The sequence below is a fragment of the Electrophorus electricus genome, unplaced genomic scaffold, assembly GCF_041902795.1.
Source record: "Electrophorus electricus isolate QZ-2024a unplaced genomic scaffold, ASM4190279v1 Scaffold132, whole genome shotgun sequence".
Classification (NCBI taxonomy): Eukaryota; Metazoa; Chordata; class Actinopteri; order Gymnotiformes; family Gymnotidae; genus Electrophorus; species Electrophorus electricus.
Window position 1 is genome coordinate 58272 of NW_027658414.1, and position 18919 is coordinate 77190.

At 41.1% G+C, this 18919-nt stretch overlaps 1 protein-coding gene across 2 annotated transcripts; it reads left to right on the forward strand.

Annotated features, from left to right (window-relative positions):
- The first annotated feature begins 298 nt into the window (after positions 1-298).
- On the forward strand, positions 299-17749 carry LOC145654560 (Golgi-associated kinase 1A-like). Of its 2 annotated transcripts, XM_081708792.1 has the most exons (5): positions 299-790; positions 11002-12375; positions 15136-15258; positions 16438-16541; positions 16855-17749. In XM_081708792.1, the coding sequence occupies exons 1-5, from the start codon at positions 788-790 to the stop codon at positions 17048-17050; spliced, it is 1800 nt and encodes a 599-aa protein (XP_081564918.1). In that variant the 5' UTR covers positions 299-787; the 3' UTR covers positions 17051-17749. The 2 variants fall into 2 exon arrangements, with proteins under 2 accessions (XP_081564918.1, XP_081564919.1); XM_081708793.1 differs by lacking the exon at positions 15136-15258 and having other exon boundaries at positions 302-790.
- Positions 17750-18919: the final 1170 nt, after the last annotated feature.

Consider the following 18919-nt stretch of genomic DNA (forward strand, 5'->3'; position numbering starts at 1 on the left):
CAGCTTCATACATTTGCCACTTACATTACACACATAACGTGGCGATAGATGGCAGTATTGTCCTTCACTATTCTTTATAATGATAGTGGCTGGCGTACAATGGGTATGCTGCTGAGGGGATTAGGAAGTAACGCTGTGGTTTTCGCAAGAGCCACTGTGAAATTTTCGCGATGATTAAAAGTGACGTCTTGATAGATAATTAAAGTTGTAATCTTAGGTCAATCAAGACAAATTGCAAACCTAAAAGTCCTTTTTAACGTGGAGATTACCAGTTGGTCGCACCTCCACAGGCGCGCTATCTAAGCGATTTTTAAAACCCGCGCTGTCTGTTCTCATGTTTCAGTACATTCCACCACGAACCTAGACGAATCCGGAGGGACTTTCCTTATGCACTCTAACTCTTTGCAAAAGGTTGGTCCTTGGAGAAGAATATGAACTTGTGGACGCATTAGTTTTCCAGCTTTGTAGGTTCGGAGTTGAAGTTCAACTTAAAGGTAGACAATAAAACGGGCTGCACCAGGGTCCGAAACTTGCAGGGTTTTTTGGGGGGTTTTTTTGTCCCTAAAGCCGTAGTCTGATCTCACAGAGGAAAGAAAACCTGCAGTGATGAGCAATGAGTGGAGCTCGGGTACCGCACTTTTGATTCACGCGATAGGAATGAAGATGATGTGGCGATAAAGGTCGATCTGAAGTATGAGGAGATAACCGATGTGTACGCACAAACGAGAACACCGTAAACACTTTAAGCAGCTAGAACAGTTACCGGTGCACACGCTCGACGAATATAATGGTAAGGGTGCAGACTTTACTGCCTATTAATTAGCCTACTGCTGTCTTTATAAATTAAATGAGGTTTCTTCTGCAATTTCTTATTTATAGACAGGTATAGACACTGGGTCTTTGCCTTGCAAGTTGGTGCTAATTTAGAGGAGATGTCTGATTTTCAGTATGGTTTCTCACTTATATGCGAACTACACTGCGCCACCTCGAGTTTAATCAGACCTGGATCTACGAAGAACCTTTATGTCTTTTAGGTTTGCAGTAACTGAGAGGTGTCATATTTAATGTAACTAAAATGCTAAACCATTTGTAAAAGTGAATAACATTACATTCCAAGCATTTAGTTGACACTTTTATCCATAGCAACTTACAATTCAGAACACAACTTGAGCAATCAAGGGTTAACAGCCTTATTCAGGGGCCAACAGTGGCAACCTGACTGTGGTGGGGCTTGAACTGGCAACCTTCTCACTACTAGTCAAGAACCTTAACCACTGAGTTACAACTGCCCTGTGGCATTTATGGTATATAGCTGACGTGTTTAACTAAAGTGACCTACAATTATAACTGAACACAATTTGGGCATCTGATGGTCAAAGGCCTTGTTCAGGGGCCCAGCAGTGGCAACTTGAACCAGCAACCTTTGGATAAATAGTCAAGTACCTTGAGCACTGAGCCACCACTGCCCCCATTAGAGACACAACACCACATTAAAGATTTGCTATGGAATACAGCAAGATCTTAAAGCCATACCAAAGTTTTGACTAAAGCACAAAGTCTATTTTCAGGTCACAGCCCAAAAGAAATATTAAGATCATCATCATTTTGGGAGAGTTTTCAAAGCCATTATCTCTGTAAATTATTCTGATGTTCTTTGTGTTGCATTGCTATTGGGAAATTAATCTCTGCACAGCCAAATCCTCAGTGCTGAACACTCTCAGCACTTATTTAAGTCAGGCAGGAAACAAGTAAAGTGTAAGCATAAATTCTTTTATGTAAGAGGTGATTAATTCATGTGTGTTGATTCATTAATGTAAGGGTTGATTCTTTAGTGTAAGAATTAAATTATTAATGTAAGGGTTGATTCTTTAGAGTAAGCGTTTGTTCATGAATGTAAGGGATGATTCTTTAGTGTAAGCATTGATTCATTAACGTAAGGGGTGATTCTTTAGTGTAAGCATTGATTCATTAATGTAAGGGTTGATTTGTTTTGTTGCATGTGTTGTGTGAAGGAAGAAGCCCATAAATCCATCACATCCCTATTCAGTCTCTAGAGAAACAACTGCCATGTTTGTGAAACAAATTTCTCATCACCAATCTCAAGGCTCACTATTTTTTTTTGTGTGTGTGTGTGGGGGGGGGGGGGTCTGTTCTGAAAGCAGATCTACTTTGTGCACTATTCGCGAGTATGGCTGGTGTCATATTGCAGCCAGATCCTTGAGTGGTGCAGTCCAAACATGCCCATGTTCTACTCCACTGGGAAATCATGCATTATGAATGACCCATGGATGTATTTCTAACCTCCATAAATCTGTCAATCACACGCTCCACCACTGTACGCTGTGAAAACCGATTTATTGGTAAAAGATTTGATATATGGAGAATGATTGCATAATGTCACTTGAGTTACGCCAACTTATCCAGCATGTGTTGTATTTAACAGCATGTTTGCTCAGACAAGTAGAGGCAACTCAAATACGTCAAGGCAATTATTACTGAGACTTACTATCTATGAAGCTGAATGATCATGCAGGGCTCCAGTGCTTCACTGTCTTTAGTGAGATCTTGAGTGGACAGGAGGCAGCCAGTGCAGCAAAGGAATATCCACTGGTAGCTTTTTCATATCTTTGAAATGTCACAGTTTTGGTAAGATGAATATTTTTAGAATATAACTCTGTGATGGGCATCTTGAATTCACTTGCATAAAGAGAAGCATGGGAATGCCCCCTAACCTTTTTTCTTAGAGACCCATTTGCCAGGGCACTGAAAGAACAGTGCCCTTTTCCTGACATCCTGGTCACTGTAAATCACACTTAAGGTGTGGAATACATTACGAAGTGGTGCACAAACAGTCAAAACACTTATAATACATCCATAATTTATATAATACCTTAATAAATAACATATGCCAGTCATAAGTGAACATAGATACTCTGATATGGACTACACTGATATGGACTCTTAAGTACCTGCTTTAAAGAATGATATGTGGTGCATCATGTGTCCCTGATTTTAACCAGTTTAAAGTATTTAAATTGTGGTTTAAATCATGTCACAATTACCTGCCCTGTACTATTTTGCTAAGCCTTAAGTATAATTTAAATACTGTTTTTAGTGCTCATGGTCTTGCTAGAATTATCATGGCTTTGTCCTCTGTATTCTGATGTAACCTATAGAGCACTGTAACTATAATTGATTGGTCCATACACTTCTACAGACCTATTACTCTATATGTGCATGTGTGTGTGTATATTTGTTTCTCTGTGTGTGTGTGTGTGTGTGTGTGTGTATGTATGTGTGTGTGTGTGTGTGTATGTGTGTGTGTGTGTGTGTGTGTGTGTGTGTGTGTGTGTGTGTGTGTGTGTGACGTATTGAATATTGAAAGTCTTTGGTCCTTCTAGCCTAATTAAAACATCTATTGGATGTTTACACTTCCCTCATGAAACCAGCTTGGAAATCAATGCTGGCTGTGGATGTTCAGGACCGGAGTTGGCCCCCGGTGATAGACTTTAACACAGAGGAGAATTTCACAGTAAAGCTCAGAGCAAAGTGGCAATGATAATTCATGATAATTCAGTGACAGCAAATAAATCATTGTGTGTTTTGCAGGATCTGGTATGCATGGCATCTTATGTGTATAGAGATACCATAGTGAAGGCATAGAGAGGCTGTAGTCAAGCCTGTCATTAGAGCAGCCATAGTCAGGCCAAACAGGCAATAGGATGAACATTCATAGGCAATGCAAACCGAAGTCTGGAGGAAGTGACTTGCTTTATTTTTTACCCATTCTTAAATTCCTAATTAAACAATGTCTGATTCAATAAATACAGAACTAATTGGAGCATGATAACACAAATGCAAAAGAAATAGTACTTTTATCCTAGAAATGCTTTGAAGGAAAGTATAAAACTGACTTTCCATTTACTGTGTGATTAAAATCTTAAATCCTACCTACTGGCAGCAGAACAAGCACACACACAAACACCCATTTTTTTCTTATTCACATAAACACACACATACACACAAGGGAAAAGTACTGCCTGACACCATTTATTACCATGACTTCACTGTCATGAAACTGTTTTTTGTGTTTTCTGTGTAGTATAGGCTCCATTAACACACAAAAGCACACGCACACACGTACACATACTCTCTCACTCACTCTCTCTCGGTTTTTCACACACACATTTACTGACAATCTGTAGCAGTAAATATATATATATATATATATATATATATATATATATATATATATATATATATATATATATATGGGAATAATCTGGGGTGTGTGTGTGTGTGCGTGTGTGCATGTATGTGTCTGTGTGTGGTGTGGGGATATGTTCCTGATACTCATGACTAAATAAGGAGATAGAGACAATGGGGTTTTTTCTCCAGAAGCACAGAGATAACACAGAGTGTGTAGTGTCATAATTTACTAATTTACTATGCTTATGGCGGTATCAGTTGGCATGGCAACAGTAACAATGGTAGGATGTCAGTGTCTGGAGACTATCATAGAAATACTGGATCTGGACATTTTGTCTTTGGGCAAATAATCTTTGTAGAATTGTGCAAAATGTATCATCCTGCACAATTATCTATCAGACTCATGGTATCTATTATAAGAATTGTAATTAGTTTTTAAAAAATTGCCAACAAGTGTTATTCACGTTTAACTGAATTACTTTTTCAAAACTCTTTAAACAATTAGCACAACATCAGATTATGTGGGAAGAACTGAGAGTCCCAAATTCAGATCTTTCCAAATTCAGGAATTCCTTTCTCACTCAAACTCCCTCTCCAGCAAAGCTCTGTATATCTAAAGCATATTTTCACATTTCACATAGAACAATTCATGTTCAAAGCAGATTTGAAATCTGAACTTGACTGCACTTATTCATATTTCTTTGGATTCAGAATTGTATTAAAATAATTTAAAAATCCACCAATCATAGGTGATTCTCAGTTTAGTTGAAGACCTACCTAGCTGTTTTGCTTTCCACTTTTTTACCATCTAAACAAAAGGGAACATCTCTGGAATGATTTTTCCGTGTAAAAATGAATCTTGCTGGCAGAAAAAAAAAGACTGTCTGGGAGAGGAAGAGGAAGACGCAGTCAAGGTAGAAAGTGTAGTCACAGATTAGGGCTGCTGTCATGTCAAAACTGATGGTCTATCAGTAAGAGGCTGAGTGAGAGTGCAGCTACACCTGCCAGGCTGAACGCCCAATTCTCTTGCCAAGATTTTTAAGCTCAACAGGTAATGTGTACATTCTGCAATGACATCTTGATTTATAAGTTGAGCAAAGGCCCCAAAAACACTATTTTTTCTGCTTTATAGTACACAGGTTGCCTTGCACACAGAAAAGAGGTAGAATTTTTCACAATAGTTGTCATGGACATCACCAACAATGCCTTAAATCTCAAGCTAGAGTGTTGGCAAACAACACTATATACAGAAATATTTAAAGTGTAAGCATATAATTAGCATTAAGCAATGGATACTCAATACACTTTGAGTAGAACTCTGTGTGAAGGAAATCTGCTACCAATAAGTTTCAATTAGTGTATTGTAGAGAGTAATGGAGTTTGAAACAAGTCAAACACTCCATATATGTGCATTTGTGGATGAAGCTGGTTTCAGTATGGACCAATCACACCAGCGATGGAGGACTATGATTGGGAAATGAGCAACAGTGGACATTTCAGACATCCAGAAGTATGCTGGAGAATTTCTGGTTAATTTTTGTAACATATATGATGTACTTTCTATAAAATAAAGAGGTTCAGCTAAGTGTGGATAAAGTGTTCTTGTTGAGAGAACACTAACACTAATCTGTGTTAATATTCAGTCGATTTTAAGGCGTGCATGCAAGTGTTTTGGTCGTTTCAGTGCATTTTGGTTAAGAGAGGTTAACTGCTCGGCTGAGCTGCATATTGGTTAAGAGAACTATATGAAGAGTTGTGAATAAGTGAACTCAGAATTGAGAAATGTTTATAAGCGATTGTGAAAACGAATGAATTAGATTACATTCAGCAAAGCACAGTGTGATGGGTTGTCAGTCGTAAGAGTGACTACTCTGATTTATAGATGTACTGAAAGATAATACAGTGTTTGGTGTAATACAGAAGGAAAACACCTGAATTGGCACTTGACAGCACAGGGTAAAAACAATGTGTCTCTCTGCACCCATAGGACACAGGGACGAATAAGTGAGGAAGAGAGACTGTTCGCTAACATGCGCACATACACACATACACACACAAGGCTGTGGAGACAAATGTCAGAAACATCTGGACATCTAACCAATAGACAGCACTGATGGCACGCTGATGTGGGACAAGGGACAGGAGCAGATGGCTCATTTCTCTCTCTCTCTCTCTCTCTCTCTCTCTCTCTCTCTCTCTCTCTGTCTGCCTCTCTCTCTCTCTCTCTCTCTCTCTGTCTGCCTCTCTCTCTCTCTGTCTGCCTCTCTCTCTCTCTCTCTCTGTCTGCCTCTCTCTCTCTCTCTGTCTGTCTCTCTCTCTCTCTCTGTCTGCCTCTCTCTCTCTCTCTCTCTCTGTCTGCCTCTCTCTCCCCCTCTCTCTCTCTCTGTCTGCCTCTCTCTCTCGCTCTCTCTCTCTGTCTGCCTCTCTCTCTGTCTGCCTCTCTCTCCCTCTCTCTCTCTCTCTGTCTGCCTCTCTCTCCCTCTCTCTCTCGCTCTCTCTCTCTGTCTGCCTCTCTCTCTGTCTGCCTCTCTCTCCCTCTCTCTCTCTCTCTGTCTGCCTCTCTCTCCCTCTCTCTCTCGCTCTCTCTCTCTGTCTGCCTCTCTCTCCCTCTCTCTCTCTGTCTGCCTCTCTCTCTCTGTCTGCCTCTCTCTCTGTCTGCCTCTCTCTCCCTCTCTCTCTCTCTCTGTCTGCCTCTCTCTCCCTCTCTCTCTCGCTCTCTCTCTCTGTCTGCCTCTCTCTCTGTCTGCCTCTCTCTCCCTCTCTCTCTCTCTCTGTCTGCCTCTCTCTCCCTCTCTCTCTCGCTCTCTCTCTCTGTCTGCCTCTCTCTCCCTCTCTCTCTCTGTCTGCCTCTCTCTCTCTGTCTGCTTCTCTCTCTGTCTGTCTGTCTGTCTCTCTCTCTCTCTGTCTGTCTGCCTCTCTCTCCCTCTCTGTCTGCTTCTCTCTGTCTGCCTCTCTCTCCCTCTCTCTCTCTCGCTCTCTCTCTGTCTGCCTCTCTCTCTCTCTGTCGGTCTGCCTCTCTCTCCCTCTCTGTCTGCTTCTCTCTCTCTCTCTCTCTCTCTCTCTCTCTCTCTCTCTCTCTCTCTCTCACTCACACACAGTCCTCCATCTTTGCCTTTACTGTTTTCCCTACACCTCTGTGTCTTTCCTTGGAAATCATGCATCATAAAGTCATCGTTCACTATAAGGTCTGTGTATTGGGGTTGTGGGGATGGGGACACAGCTGGCATAGCTGGTCAATGAAGCTGAGCTTGCTGCAAATAGTGAATATGTGTTGTCTTCCAAAAGTCTTTTAGTGTTAGTATTCATGACAGTAGAGATATGCTATTTGAGGACAGTACACAAATGGTATTTGAGGACTTGTGGATCTGTTTTTCACAGTGCTGTACAATAGTGTACTGTACTGCTGATTTGCGCAAGAAGTCACATACACATGTGAGTAACTGCAGATTTGACCTCTGATCCAAACTGATCTGCGGGTCCAAAAAAAGCCATTCTCACTTCTCAAAAGTTCAGAATTCTGATTCATCATAATAGAAAGAGGATAGTAGTGCGTCTGAAGCATAGTCTATCAGAGTATGGGCCTTCTAATCTAATTATAGTTGCGGAGTGTCTTCCTGTCTTAAAGGGAAGGATGATATATACTGGCATGTTCAGTGTCACCCACTGATATTCTAAATAATTTGAGAAGCTTTCTCCCTCTTCCTTTCTCTCTGCAAACACAGTAATAGACAGGATAATTGTATACATGCCTCTCCTATACTGACAGTCCTGTCCCGACAGCTACAGTGGCCTCAAAGCGCATTCTCACCCAATTACTGCCGAACACCAAGTGAGGCTTTGTTCTCTGTTGTCATTAGCACCCACTCATTCTAATCTTTCCTCTCCATTTTGCAAACCAGCGTTCAGTTGCCGGCTGTTGGTTGCCTTTTCCTGTCTTTCTCAAGGCTGAGGGTACTTGCCATAATCATCGTAATGTTTGACATTTCTATAAGTTCTAGTTTAAAGCTAGAGGCAGTGTAATTATGCTGCTCTGTCAGCTTCTCTGAAAGGTCCGATCATTATTGTTGAAATTGGGTCTGACCTCATCTTAATCATCTCCTGGGGGGGGGGGGGGGTTACTTGCCTGGCCCTGCTGCCACTTCATTATCCTCTGTGTTTAAAGCAATCAGATCAGCTTCTCTAAAATATTCTCTCAGCTGCTGCTTGTTTGTCTGGTAAGTGGGGAAAGGGTGTAGTAAAATCCATCATATTGCTGTGTTTATGCTTGAGTAAGGATTGCACAGTTTTTACCATTTACATTGGAATATGTATATCAGGGCAAAGAAACAATAGTTACAATGCCCTTTGCTGTTGTAACTCTCAATTTGGTCAGTATATGTTTAGCAGCTGATCAATCTACTGCAGACTCTGCCATGCCACAACTTTAGAGCAAAAGTTATTTTTCCAAAAATAACTAGATCAAGCAATTTTCAGTTTCAGATTTCAAAGACACACTGTCAGTGGGAATGTTAATGTCTTGACATTACATAGCTACACCGTTTGTAATGGTATCAGCTTTAAATAGACATACTATGCAATGCAGCCCTCAGTAAAAGGCTATAGACATAGATGATGAAGAAAGAGCCATCACTTGAACTGCATGTGAAATTCCAAATGTGTAATTCCGCTTTGCCAGAGGTAGAGACAGACCCAGCTGTGCCAAAGAAATTGAGGCAGGGACAGAGGAGGAAGGAAATGACCTGTCTTCCCTCTGCCTTATAAAGCAGGCAGACACAGACTCAGTGCAGCAAAAGGCCTGCCAAGCTCACGGGAATGTGAGTGCATTTCCATTTTCTCAGCTAGGATTAAACTATTTCTTCTTCGGTTTGAGAATATTTACTGTTCTGTGTTTAGCCGGGTAGAACATTTCATTGGAGTTTTCATTTGGGTTAGTAGCCTATCCTGATGTTTATCTCAAGACTCTTGTATCAGATTGCTTTTACAGGAACTTGTATCTAAAGTCTCTTTTCTGTCACTTTAAGTGCTATAGACTATAATGTAATAGAGTGCATTGGGAACTGGTTATTTTTTAGCATAGTGATGCCTATTTGACATTTTTAATGACATTAAAAGGTGTTTAAATTAGCTGTTTTCCATATTACCTCAGGGTGTGTGAGTGTGAGTTCTGCCTTGTTGAATGTTGTGAAACCTTTGCTATGCTAATTGGAGCTCTTTGCATACAGAGAGTGTTAAAGCAGTTTAGTGTAGCACACATGCAAGACTGTTGCCCTGATAAATGGGAACACCAGGTGCTAAACATCAATCTGGCATTCAAAATAGTGCAAAAACGAAAACAAGACACTGAGCTATTGTCTCTTGAAATTTGTATTGTTTTGATCCAGTTTATGGGAGACTGACTTCATAAACTGACCATATATTTAAATACAGTCAATCTTATGCTAAGATATATACAGTCATTATTCTATTAACCTCAGGAACAAGCAAATGTGATCATTATGTGTGCTGAAATAAAATCTCTGTTGACCCTTTTACCCCAACTTCCACCTTCTTTTGTGATTTTATGTCTTGCTTTGTGTCTAATACAAATTTTTTATTGCTATTTTTCACTTTCATAATAATAATGTACAGGCTTCAGTAAACCACTTCGAGGCATATGTCATGTGCAGTGAAGAGTCACTTTGTTTGGTTGGACTGAAGGCCTCGTCTGTGCTTTCAGCTTGCATGTTCCTACTCCCTCTTCCCGTTTCTCTCCAGGCTATCATATCCCACTGATGAATCATTTCTGAGCTGAGCTTGTGTTTTTCAAGAGTGTATGGTTGACCACAAAAACCAAACCTTATCCCAAATGTGGATAGCTTACATCTTCGGTCACCTTAATATTCCAAGCCTTACAGCAAAGCTGTGTAAAACAGGCCAGCCAGCAAGCACGACACTGCTCAGCCTTCAACAGGTCGGGCTCGGCCTGAGCTTCCTCATAGCCAAGAGAAGCTGCACCAGAAGAACTCCAATCCCGTGCTGCTTCAGGCATGACATTCTTCAACCCACAGTATAATGGGAGCCTTTCATAGACGCTATCTGGAAAAGTCATAAACCTTTTCAGCTACAGTTAGTGGATCTTACAGAGTTGGTACATTCCTATCCTCAGGCATCCCTCAAAAGCATAACAATACAGCATATATCAGCATATCACACTCCCTTTTACCTTCAAAGGAAAAGGTTTTATTCAGTGGAGCAGACCAGATTTTATGTGATATGAAAATGTTAAGCAAAAAAACAAAAAAAACAAACAAACAACAAAGTGTTTAATGGGAAAAAGTCTGCAAAGAACAAAATGAATTTCTTTCCTATTTGTGAATATACATTGTTAGAAAATTGTTTCCATGCGTGGCCCTAAATTACTGCTTGCCCGTTGTGAAAAAGTTATATTTGGGGTGGGATAATTAAAGAAAGCCTTTGAGAGAAAAGCTAAACACATGTTTAGGACACTCCCTTTCAAAACACCATTATTCTGACAAGGAATCACATTCCTTTCCAAATGGATTTTTTTTACTTTTCTCTGCCATATTTCCTGACCAGCTTCTCTCTCATTAGCTTGTATTTATATTTTTTAACATAGCCTATTCACTATGATATACAGGCCTAGTAGCAGCACATGAATGTTATTCCTTCTAACACATATAGACCTCTGCTCTATCCCTGCAATTTGAGCAGCTTTTTAACTGCATAGAGTTTACTGAAGATTTGTTGTCTGTATTTTTTTAATCAGCATTGTTTCTGTGCTCTGTGTGGCAGAGTCTAAGACCAGGGCTGAAGCTGAGAGTGAAGCGGCGCTACATTGTGGCTTTTCTTTCTCTCCTCACCGTGTCAGCAGTGATGATCAACACACGTTCACCCTCCCCCTCAGAGGAGAGGAGCGTTCCCCCTAAGGGGCCTCAGCATAAGCAAGCCACTGGGCTAAAAGTGACGGATTCCATCCTACCTCTCCACCGGCTCCCTCCACATGGCCGTAGCGGAGCCTGGAAGCTTTCGGAAATGAAAGATCCAGCCAAGCCCCTACCACTGGAGGGCCGCCACCACCAGCACAGAGGCAACAAGGTTCAAGAAAGGGTCCAACGAGCCATCCAAAAGCACCTGAAAAACAATGTGAAGAGGACGTTCACAAAACCGAAGCAAGGGGTTTATCTAGGCAAAAACAAGCACTTGCCCCAGATGTTCAAAGCCAGTGCTAAGGGAAGGCAGAACAACAAACAAGGCAATGGCAAAGTCTTAAGTAATGACATTCATCATCTTCTCTCCAGTCATGTGCAAACCGTACTGCAGTCTGCCAGCATGCAGAGTCTCCAGCCAGACATGAGACCATGCAGGCACAAATGCAGTCCAGATGGGCCCAAGCCAGAGAGGCTGCTAGGGAAGGCTGGTGCACAGCAGCCTCTGGAGCTTAAGCATGCCTCAGGAGAAACCAATATACATGAAAGGAAAGCAGAACCCGCCAAGAAGGAGAGGCACCACTTCACAAGCAAAAATATCAACATCGTGTCTGGGGCGGAGGCTGATGGGAGGGACTTCATGACTGGTTGGTGTGAAACACTACATGATAAGAATTTCCGTGAGAACTGGAGGCAGACTAGGGCTGAATCTCTGCCCTGGTTTAGTAGAGATGATGTGGAGAAGATGGATATGCTTGCCACAGGCACTGTGCTGAGTAAAGCTAGACTTCCTGGCCATGGGCAAGTGCTTCAAGTGGGACTTGGTAGTTGCAGTGACTGTGCTCTTCCACTAGGGGGGAACCATAGCAGGCTCTGCGAGACTGGAAACTGTGCCCTGATCAAACGCACCAGTGACTGGTTTGAAGTACTTGCATTCCACCTGGACAGGGTTCTTGGTCTTAATAGGAGTCTTCCAGCCGTTCTAAGGACCTTCCATAGTGATCTCCTCCCATACAAGTATACCAGTGGCTCTCTCAGACCTGTAGTGTGGTGGGACCCAGACATTCAGCATCTAGCTGATGATGATAATGACCAGAAATCTTTCAGCCTCACATGGCCTCAGTATCAGACTCTACTAAAGACCAGGTGTGGGATACAGATGCCTCTGAACTCCTCTGCGTGTGTAGGGGTACACCATTCGGAGTGGGGACGGCTAGCGCTGTTTGACTTTCTGCTACAGGTGAGGGGTTCGGTTAAGGCCATACTGATTTTCTGAAATACAATTTTAATATCATTTTATGCTGAGCATTACATCAAACAAAATTTAAGGATGTCATATTTAACATCACATAAAGTAGATTGATGTTAAAATTTGCAACAAATGTACAGCAAAAAGAGGCATCAAAAAAGATGAAAACCCTTATAAAAATGTGTTGTACACATACATTTTAAAGTCTGATTTGAATTCTGGTTAACAGATTTATGTTTCACAATGTGAAATGTTGTTTCTGCCAAGTAAACAGTGAGCTGCCAAGAGCAATGTCATGCAAAAGACTGTGAATAATGATTTCATCAGCATTGTTTATTTTTCAGAAAATAGGACACCCTTACATTGTTCTGTATAATGCTTTAGCTGGTGTTATGACTCACATTTTCTACCAACAGCAAAATGTGGATTTTCTGATCCAGGGTGAAGTAGAAGCACTTGGTCACAGAGTTCATGACTCTGTCTGCGACATGGATGACTGTAATTGGGTAGCTAATTCGACATTGAATCACAGCCAGGTTTTTAACAGTCAAGTGCCGCAGTTTATTAAATGTATAACTTAGTAGCAAGACTATATGTAATTAATTGGTTTAATTATCCTCTGTGCAAGACACTATCTAGGATATGCTTAGTGTTTGTGTCAAAATGAAAGTGTTATAATTAGATTTAAAGGTGTCTGTAATGCACCGCAGGGCATTAGAGGACACAGCTTCCCTTTATTTTCCTCTTCCTGTTAACTGACACTCATTCCCTAAAGAAAGACTCCACAAAGTAATTTTTCAGAAATTAGAGCAAGGGTTACCATGGTGACATAAGATGACATGATCATGTGAGCATAGATTTCTCTGGTACATGAAGAGTGAAATGGAGCTGATGAAGAAAAGGCTGAGGGTGACATACAAATTAGCTCCATGGATGATTTATCAGTCTGTTATATATAAAGCAGTGTTCTGTTAGGGGGTTTAAGATTAAAATGTTGTGTACACTCTGTCATGAGGCATGCCAAAATACGCAACAGAGTCAAATTCGGTTGTAATAGCAAAAACAAATCATAGTACTTGTTAATTATGTTGAAAACATCTTACAGTGGTGTTCTTTAGTTTGAAGTATCTGGTCCTTGTACTCTCAACTATGTTATGTAAAAATAAAAAATCCATTTGATTTGTTGAAACTTCGCACACAGTCAAATGAAGCCAATTTAACTACAAAAGAATCCAATTCAGACTTGTGTTGAGCTCTGTGTACATGAACATATATATGTGTGTGTGTGTGTGTGTGTGTGTGTGTGTGTGTGTGTGTGTGATATGAGATTTGTGTGCCCATGGATAGCCCATGAATAAAACATAAGGATACACAAAGAGAAAAGTCAATAAGTGTAACCTAGCCAACAGCTAATAGCATGGTATTGATCTGATGAAATTGCTGAGTGGGACCCGTGAACACTTGTTCCCAACTCCTCATTTAACAGCTCTGATGGCACTGAGGTGCAACTTAACACTCATCAGCGTGGAACAGCGTGAAGGACACTCTCATGGCCTGTCACCACAGGAACAGGACACCTTCTCTGTGCTGCCCTGATCTGTGAATAAGAACTTGCAGGAGCATGGTCCTCTTTCACATGAATCTTTTGAGAGTCCAACTGCTAGAGAAGTTATATTGCCAATGCACATAACATGCACACTGAGTTTCCTGTTCTTGCATATAATGTGGGAATGAGTGGGTCTTACATTTCGATGCATAAGTGTGTGTGTATGTATGTGTGTGTGTTTGTGTGTGTAACCATGGAATCATACAGGTTAACATAAGTGCATGTGAATGTGCTAAGCTTTATGTAGGTACATGGACAAGAAAAGACTGTAGTGATGAAAGCTTGCATTGCAGAATCCTCCACAGGGAAAATGCTATGAGTTATTCATGATGGTTCATTGGCAGTGCTGCTGTTAAAAGCATGTAAGTGAATCCAGTGATTATCTCTAACCTGGCATTAAGCACAGAGACGGTGAGTTTCAGTCTGTTGTGGTAGACAAACCTGTTCAGCATACTATGTGCCACACATACTGAGGTGTGAGCACAGAAGCTGCCACACTCTGTATAGACACTCTGTGTGCCGAAAGATAAATACTGTCCAACTCTGTAATTTTATCTTATCTAATGACTTGATTTGTCATCTGTCCTCATAATATCCCATATTAGAATGTATCTTCTGTGACCTATACACTTCTCAGACCTTTTAGCACAAAATTGGTGTGGCGTCTGCTTCATAAGGCAGCCTTTAGGAGCTGTGTGTAATGTAGCAGGGGTGTGTGAGAGTCGAAGTGCAAGGAGGAGTGTTAACTCAGACATGCCTGCTAAAACACACACCTCGAGCTCACGATAGCAACTCTCCACAGCCTGAGCGTCACATCCAAGATACTGACCACACAGGAGTAAACAGTACTCTGAACAAACCGCAACATGGTACTATTAAAGAGTTTATGCTACGTAAATAAATGAAACAGTGTTGATGAGGGTGATTATTATTATTAGCATTCTTGTTGTTTTTGTTGTTGTTCTTAATCCTTTAAATCATGTATAGGATTATTTATCATCATACGTTCATAGATGTTTCATGTAATTGGATAAAGTTACCGTTATAGAAATGGAAAGGATACAGGATACACACATACATACATTTATATATATATATATATATATGCACATGCATCCCTCCTCCACATCTCTGCTCCTCCCCAGGTCCACGACAGACTTGACCGGTACTGCTGTGGGTTCCATCCTGACCCTGCTGACCTGTGTGTGGAGAACCTTCTCAATGTCCAATGTTCAAACCCCCAGCATTTAATGTTGGTGCATATTTTGGTAATGTCATTTTAACCTTGAGAGCACCTAAATTAACCTAAATAATGTACTGCATCATAGTTAATATCACATTTTAACAAACATTTTTATTCCTGTTTTCCTTTGATCTTGTTTCTTTGAGCTTGTTGTTGTTGTTTGGTTTTTTTTGGTGATTTGCTCTGTAATGTTATTTGCAACCTGATGATAAGCATGCATTTCCACACTGAAGATACTTCAACAGTGTCCTTGAGCTGTTTAGTCCCAAAGTGGCTTGTGTATGAAGTCTGTTTCACTTCCTTTCAGAGGACACATGCATAAATGATGACACAGTGGCTTCAGTGAAACATAACTCTATTGCACTTTTTTATCTCCAGATACATATAGAAATATTGACTTGCCTGGGGATAACAGATGACCCTTGATACTAGCAGAATCTGTTGCAATTGCAATGAAACAAAATTCATGATTTATCTGAACTGAAGCACAGCAGACAGACATTTCTGTTTCTTATTGTCTCTCCCTCTTTGACCACTACTAAAGTTTATGACCTGGATCATTTGAAAGGTTACTTGCCATTTTACATCTTATGAGACACCCTCGCATTTTTAAAAATGATTGATCATCTTGGACACCATCATTATAAAATTGTCATTCCAGGACAGTAAGAATTGAATGGTGAATCTTTATAAGGGGGGATGAATGTGCTTTCGTTTGATAACCACTGTCCCACAGTAGAAACAACACTGCTACGTGTTGTGATTTGTGGGAGTTCTGCTTTCCACATATGCTGTAGTACTGCAGTACAAGATACTGTAGCAGTATACTACATGACTACAGGACGTTCAATCCCCTTGTTATGTATCGGTCAAAAGCCTTCTGCATGCTGTGGGCCAGCTGGAGCAGCAAGGATCTTATGAGCTTATATTAACCTTTTAAACACCAGGGCTTCATTTACGTGCTGGTTTTGAAAACCATTGTCCATGGTGTTATACTCTGTTCTTTTGCTATAAGATTTACCAAAGGGTCATGTTTATGTTTTTATTGTTTCTGTTACTATTATGTTACTACTGCAATTATTGTATTGCCTACCTAGTTAGGGTACTTGTTGCAGTTTCTTGCGCACAAATGTACTGCAGTTATTTCATTATATTTCATTATTTCATTTCATTACCTTTTCTCTCCTCCTCAATGTCTCTGCAGGTTCGCAGGGCTGATCCCTCCAGACTGGTGTTTATAGATAATGCAGGCAGACCTCGTCACCCACAGGACGACCTTAACTTCAGGCTGCTTGAAGGCATTGATGAGTAAGTACTGATCATGAAAGATCAAGGTTTTTGAAAAGTTGATATATGTGGGGAACTGTATCCACATATATATAGCCACTGTGCATTAAGGCGAGGGCTCATGTTTACAGGACATCCACAAATAATCATACATCAATAACTATACATCAATGATGTAAAATCAAAATCTATTCCTGACCTTGAAATTGGAGTACATTGAATTACTGTATGCTGGTATTACTAATATTATATTAGTACTAATATTAGTGCAGGACATTAAAAAGCCCTAACAGTGAGAGCCTGCCCTGAGAACAGAGCACTCTGTGATTGGCAGGTTCCCGGCAAGGGCGTTGCAGGTGCTCCGCTCAGGCTGCCTGGAGCAGTTGCTCCTGCACTCCCTCTCTGCGGATAAGGCACTGTGGGAAAGCAGAGGAGGTGCAGCAGGCCTCCGGACCACCATCCACAACCTACAGCATAGAGCCAACGCCCTGCTGCAGCACATCCGTGGGAAGAGTGGAGAGCAGGAGTAGACAGAGGCCCATAAAACTGTACTGCCAAAAAACAGAACTGCTTTATTTAGACCAAAAGTAAAGTAGTTCACATCTGCAAATGGTGATTCTTTGTATAGCATTCTGAGAATGAGTTATGGTATCTGCAGCCTTTACTGTTGCATCATATCCATGAGAATGCACCAAGTGCTACCTTTGATTTGCCAATTTATGAGGAAAAACTAATAGGGAGTCTAATAGGGAGCTGTGCTATAGAAATGAGGTTTATTGCTCATAGCTGCCTACCGCCTTGTCCAGTGCCCTACAAAAAAAAAAAAGAAAAAGAATGAAGAGAGGGATCCCAGTATGTTTCTTAACAAACCTTCTAGTTTTCTGCTGCTGAGTATCCAAGAGCAGAGAGTGCATGGGAAAGGTCAGCACAGAGCTGCAAGAGGCAGGGATCGGTGTGCGGGGATGAGATGGGAAGGAGCCGGAGATATTTTCCTGGGAAGGTTGTACTGGGAAACTGTGGGGTGGTGCACAGGAGGAAAAGCACAGCTAAAGACAGAAGCTGTGTTGTGGCACCATGCGCTCTCTTTCTCTCACACACACACACACACACGAAACATTGGTTGTTTCTCTTCATATTCAACGTTTGAGAAAAGCTTTGATATAACTCTAATTCAGCAATGATATTGTCTTCAGGCAAAATGCAGTGCATAATAAACAATCTGTACTTTATATGGTCTTGTCACTTGCGTTGTTTAATGACACACTGGAGGAAGATTCCCATCATGAAAAATGAAAGCAAAAAAGTCCCCCTGTCTCCCATGTGCATAACCCACAGCCCAAAACACAAACATGTGCTACTACTTCCTTTTAAATCAAAATAACAGTTTATCAGAAAGGGTGTGTGTGTCTGCCATTTCACATCTGGAGCTACCCTGTATGGAAATTAGACACATCACCCCAGCATAAAATCAGGTGAACGAGTTTTCCGTGGATCAGTTTCAGTGTGAATCCACAATAAAATGGCAAAATCGAGCGATCTGAGCAACTTCGTGTGAGGCATGGTCATCGGAGCTAGAAGCCATGGGCAATATTTCAGAAACAATGCACCATGTTACAATGGTCGAATAGCCATGGATTAGTTCCAGAAACATGACAGTGCGTTTTCCTTGTTTCCCTGACTTTCTCAGTCCCCAGATCTTAATCCTATCGAGCGCCTCTGGGACGGGATAGAATGGGATGTTCTATTTCAACACCTAGTAGAATCTATGCCATGGACAAATTGCTGTGGTTCTGAAGGCCAAAGGAGGTCCAATGCACTACTAGATGGGTGTCTCTCTACTAAAGTGGCCATTCGGGGTATAAACACAGTGGGTGATCATATCCGTTTTTCTCACACTTGGGCCTTGTACCAGAGGCCTGAAACTTCCTAGCTTTGTGCTCTTTTAGATTGTTCATAGATTGATATTGTCAGCTGGGATCTGTTGCATCCACTACTCCAGCAGAGGGACCTGAAGTGCTTCTTTCACCACTGGAACAACTTTGGTGTTTTCTTCTTTGAATCTCAGGTATTTTTCCAACATTTCCAACATATTCCTTCCTTGGGATGTTTCCATCATTTGGGGCAGTTTTCTTTCCTGCATCTTGTCCACTACGACAGTATCTGGTTGGTCCACCACTACTTAATTATCTATTTGTGTCTGGAGGTCCACAGGATCTCATCCTTGTTTTTCTTTACCACTCTCTGTGCTTCTACCTATTTGGAAGGGGTGTTCGACTCATTTGCTTTGCATATGTTCCTGTATATGATCCCTGTCACTTGATCATGTCTCTCAGTGTTTGCCTTCCCTGCCAGTATCTTACATCCTGTTGATAGGTGCTAGATTGTCTCAAATTTAGATT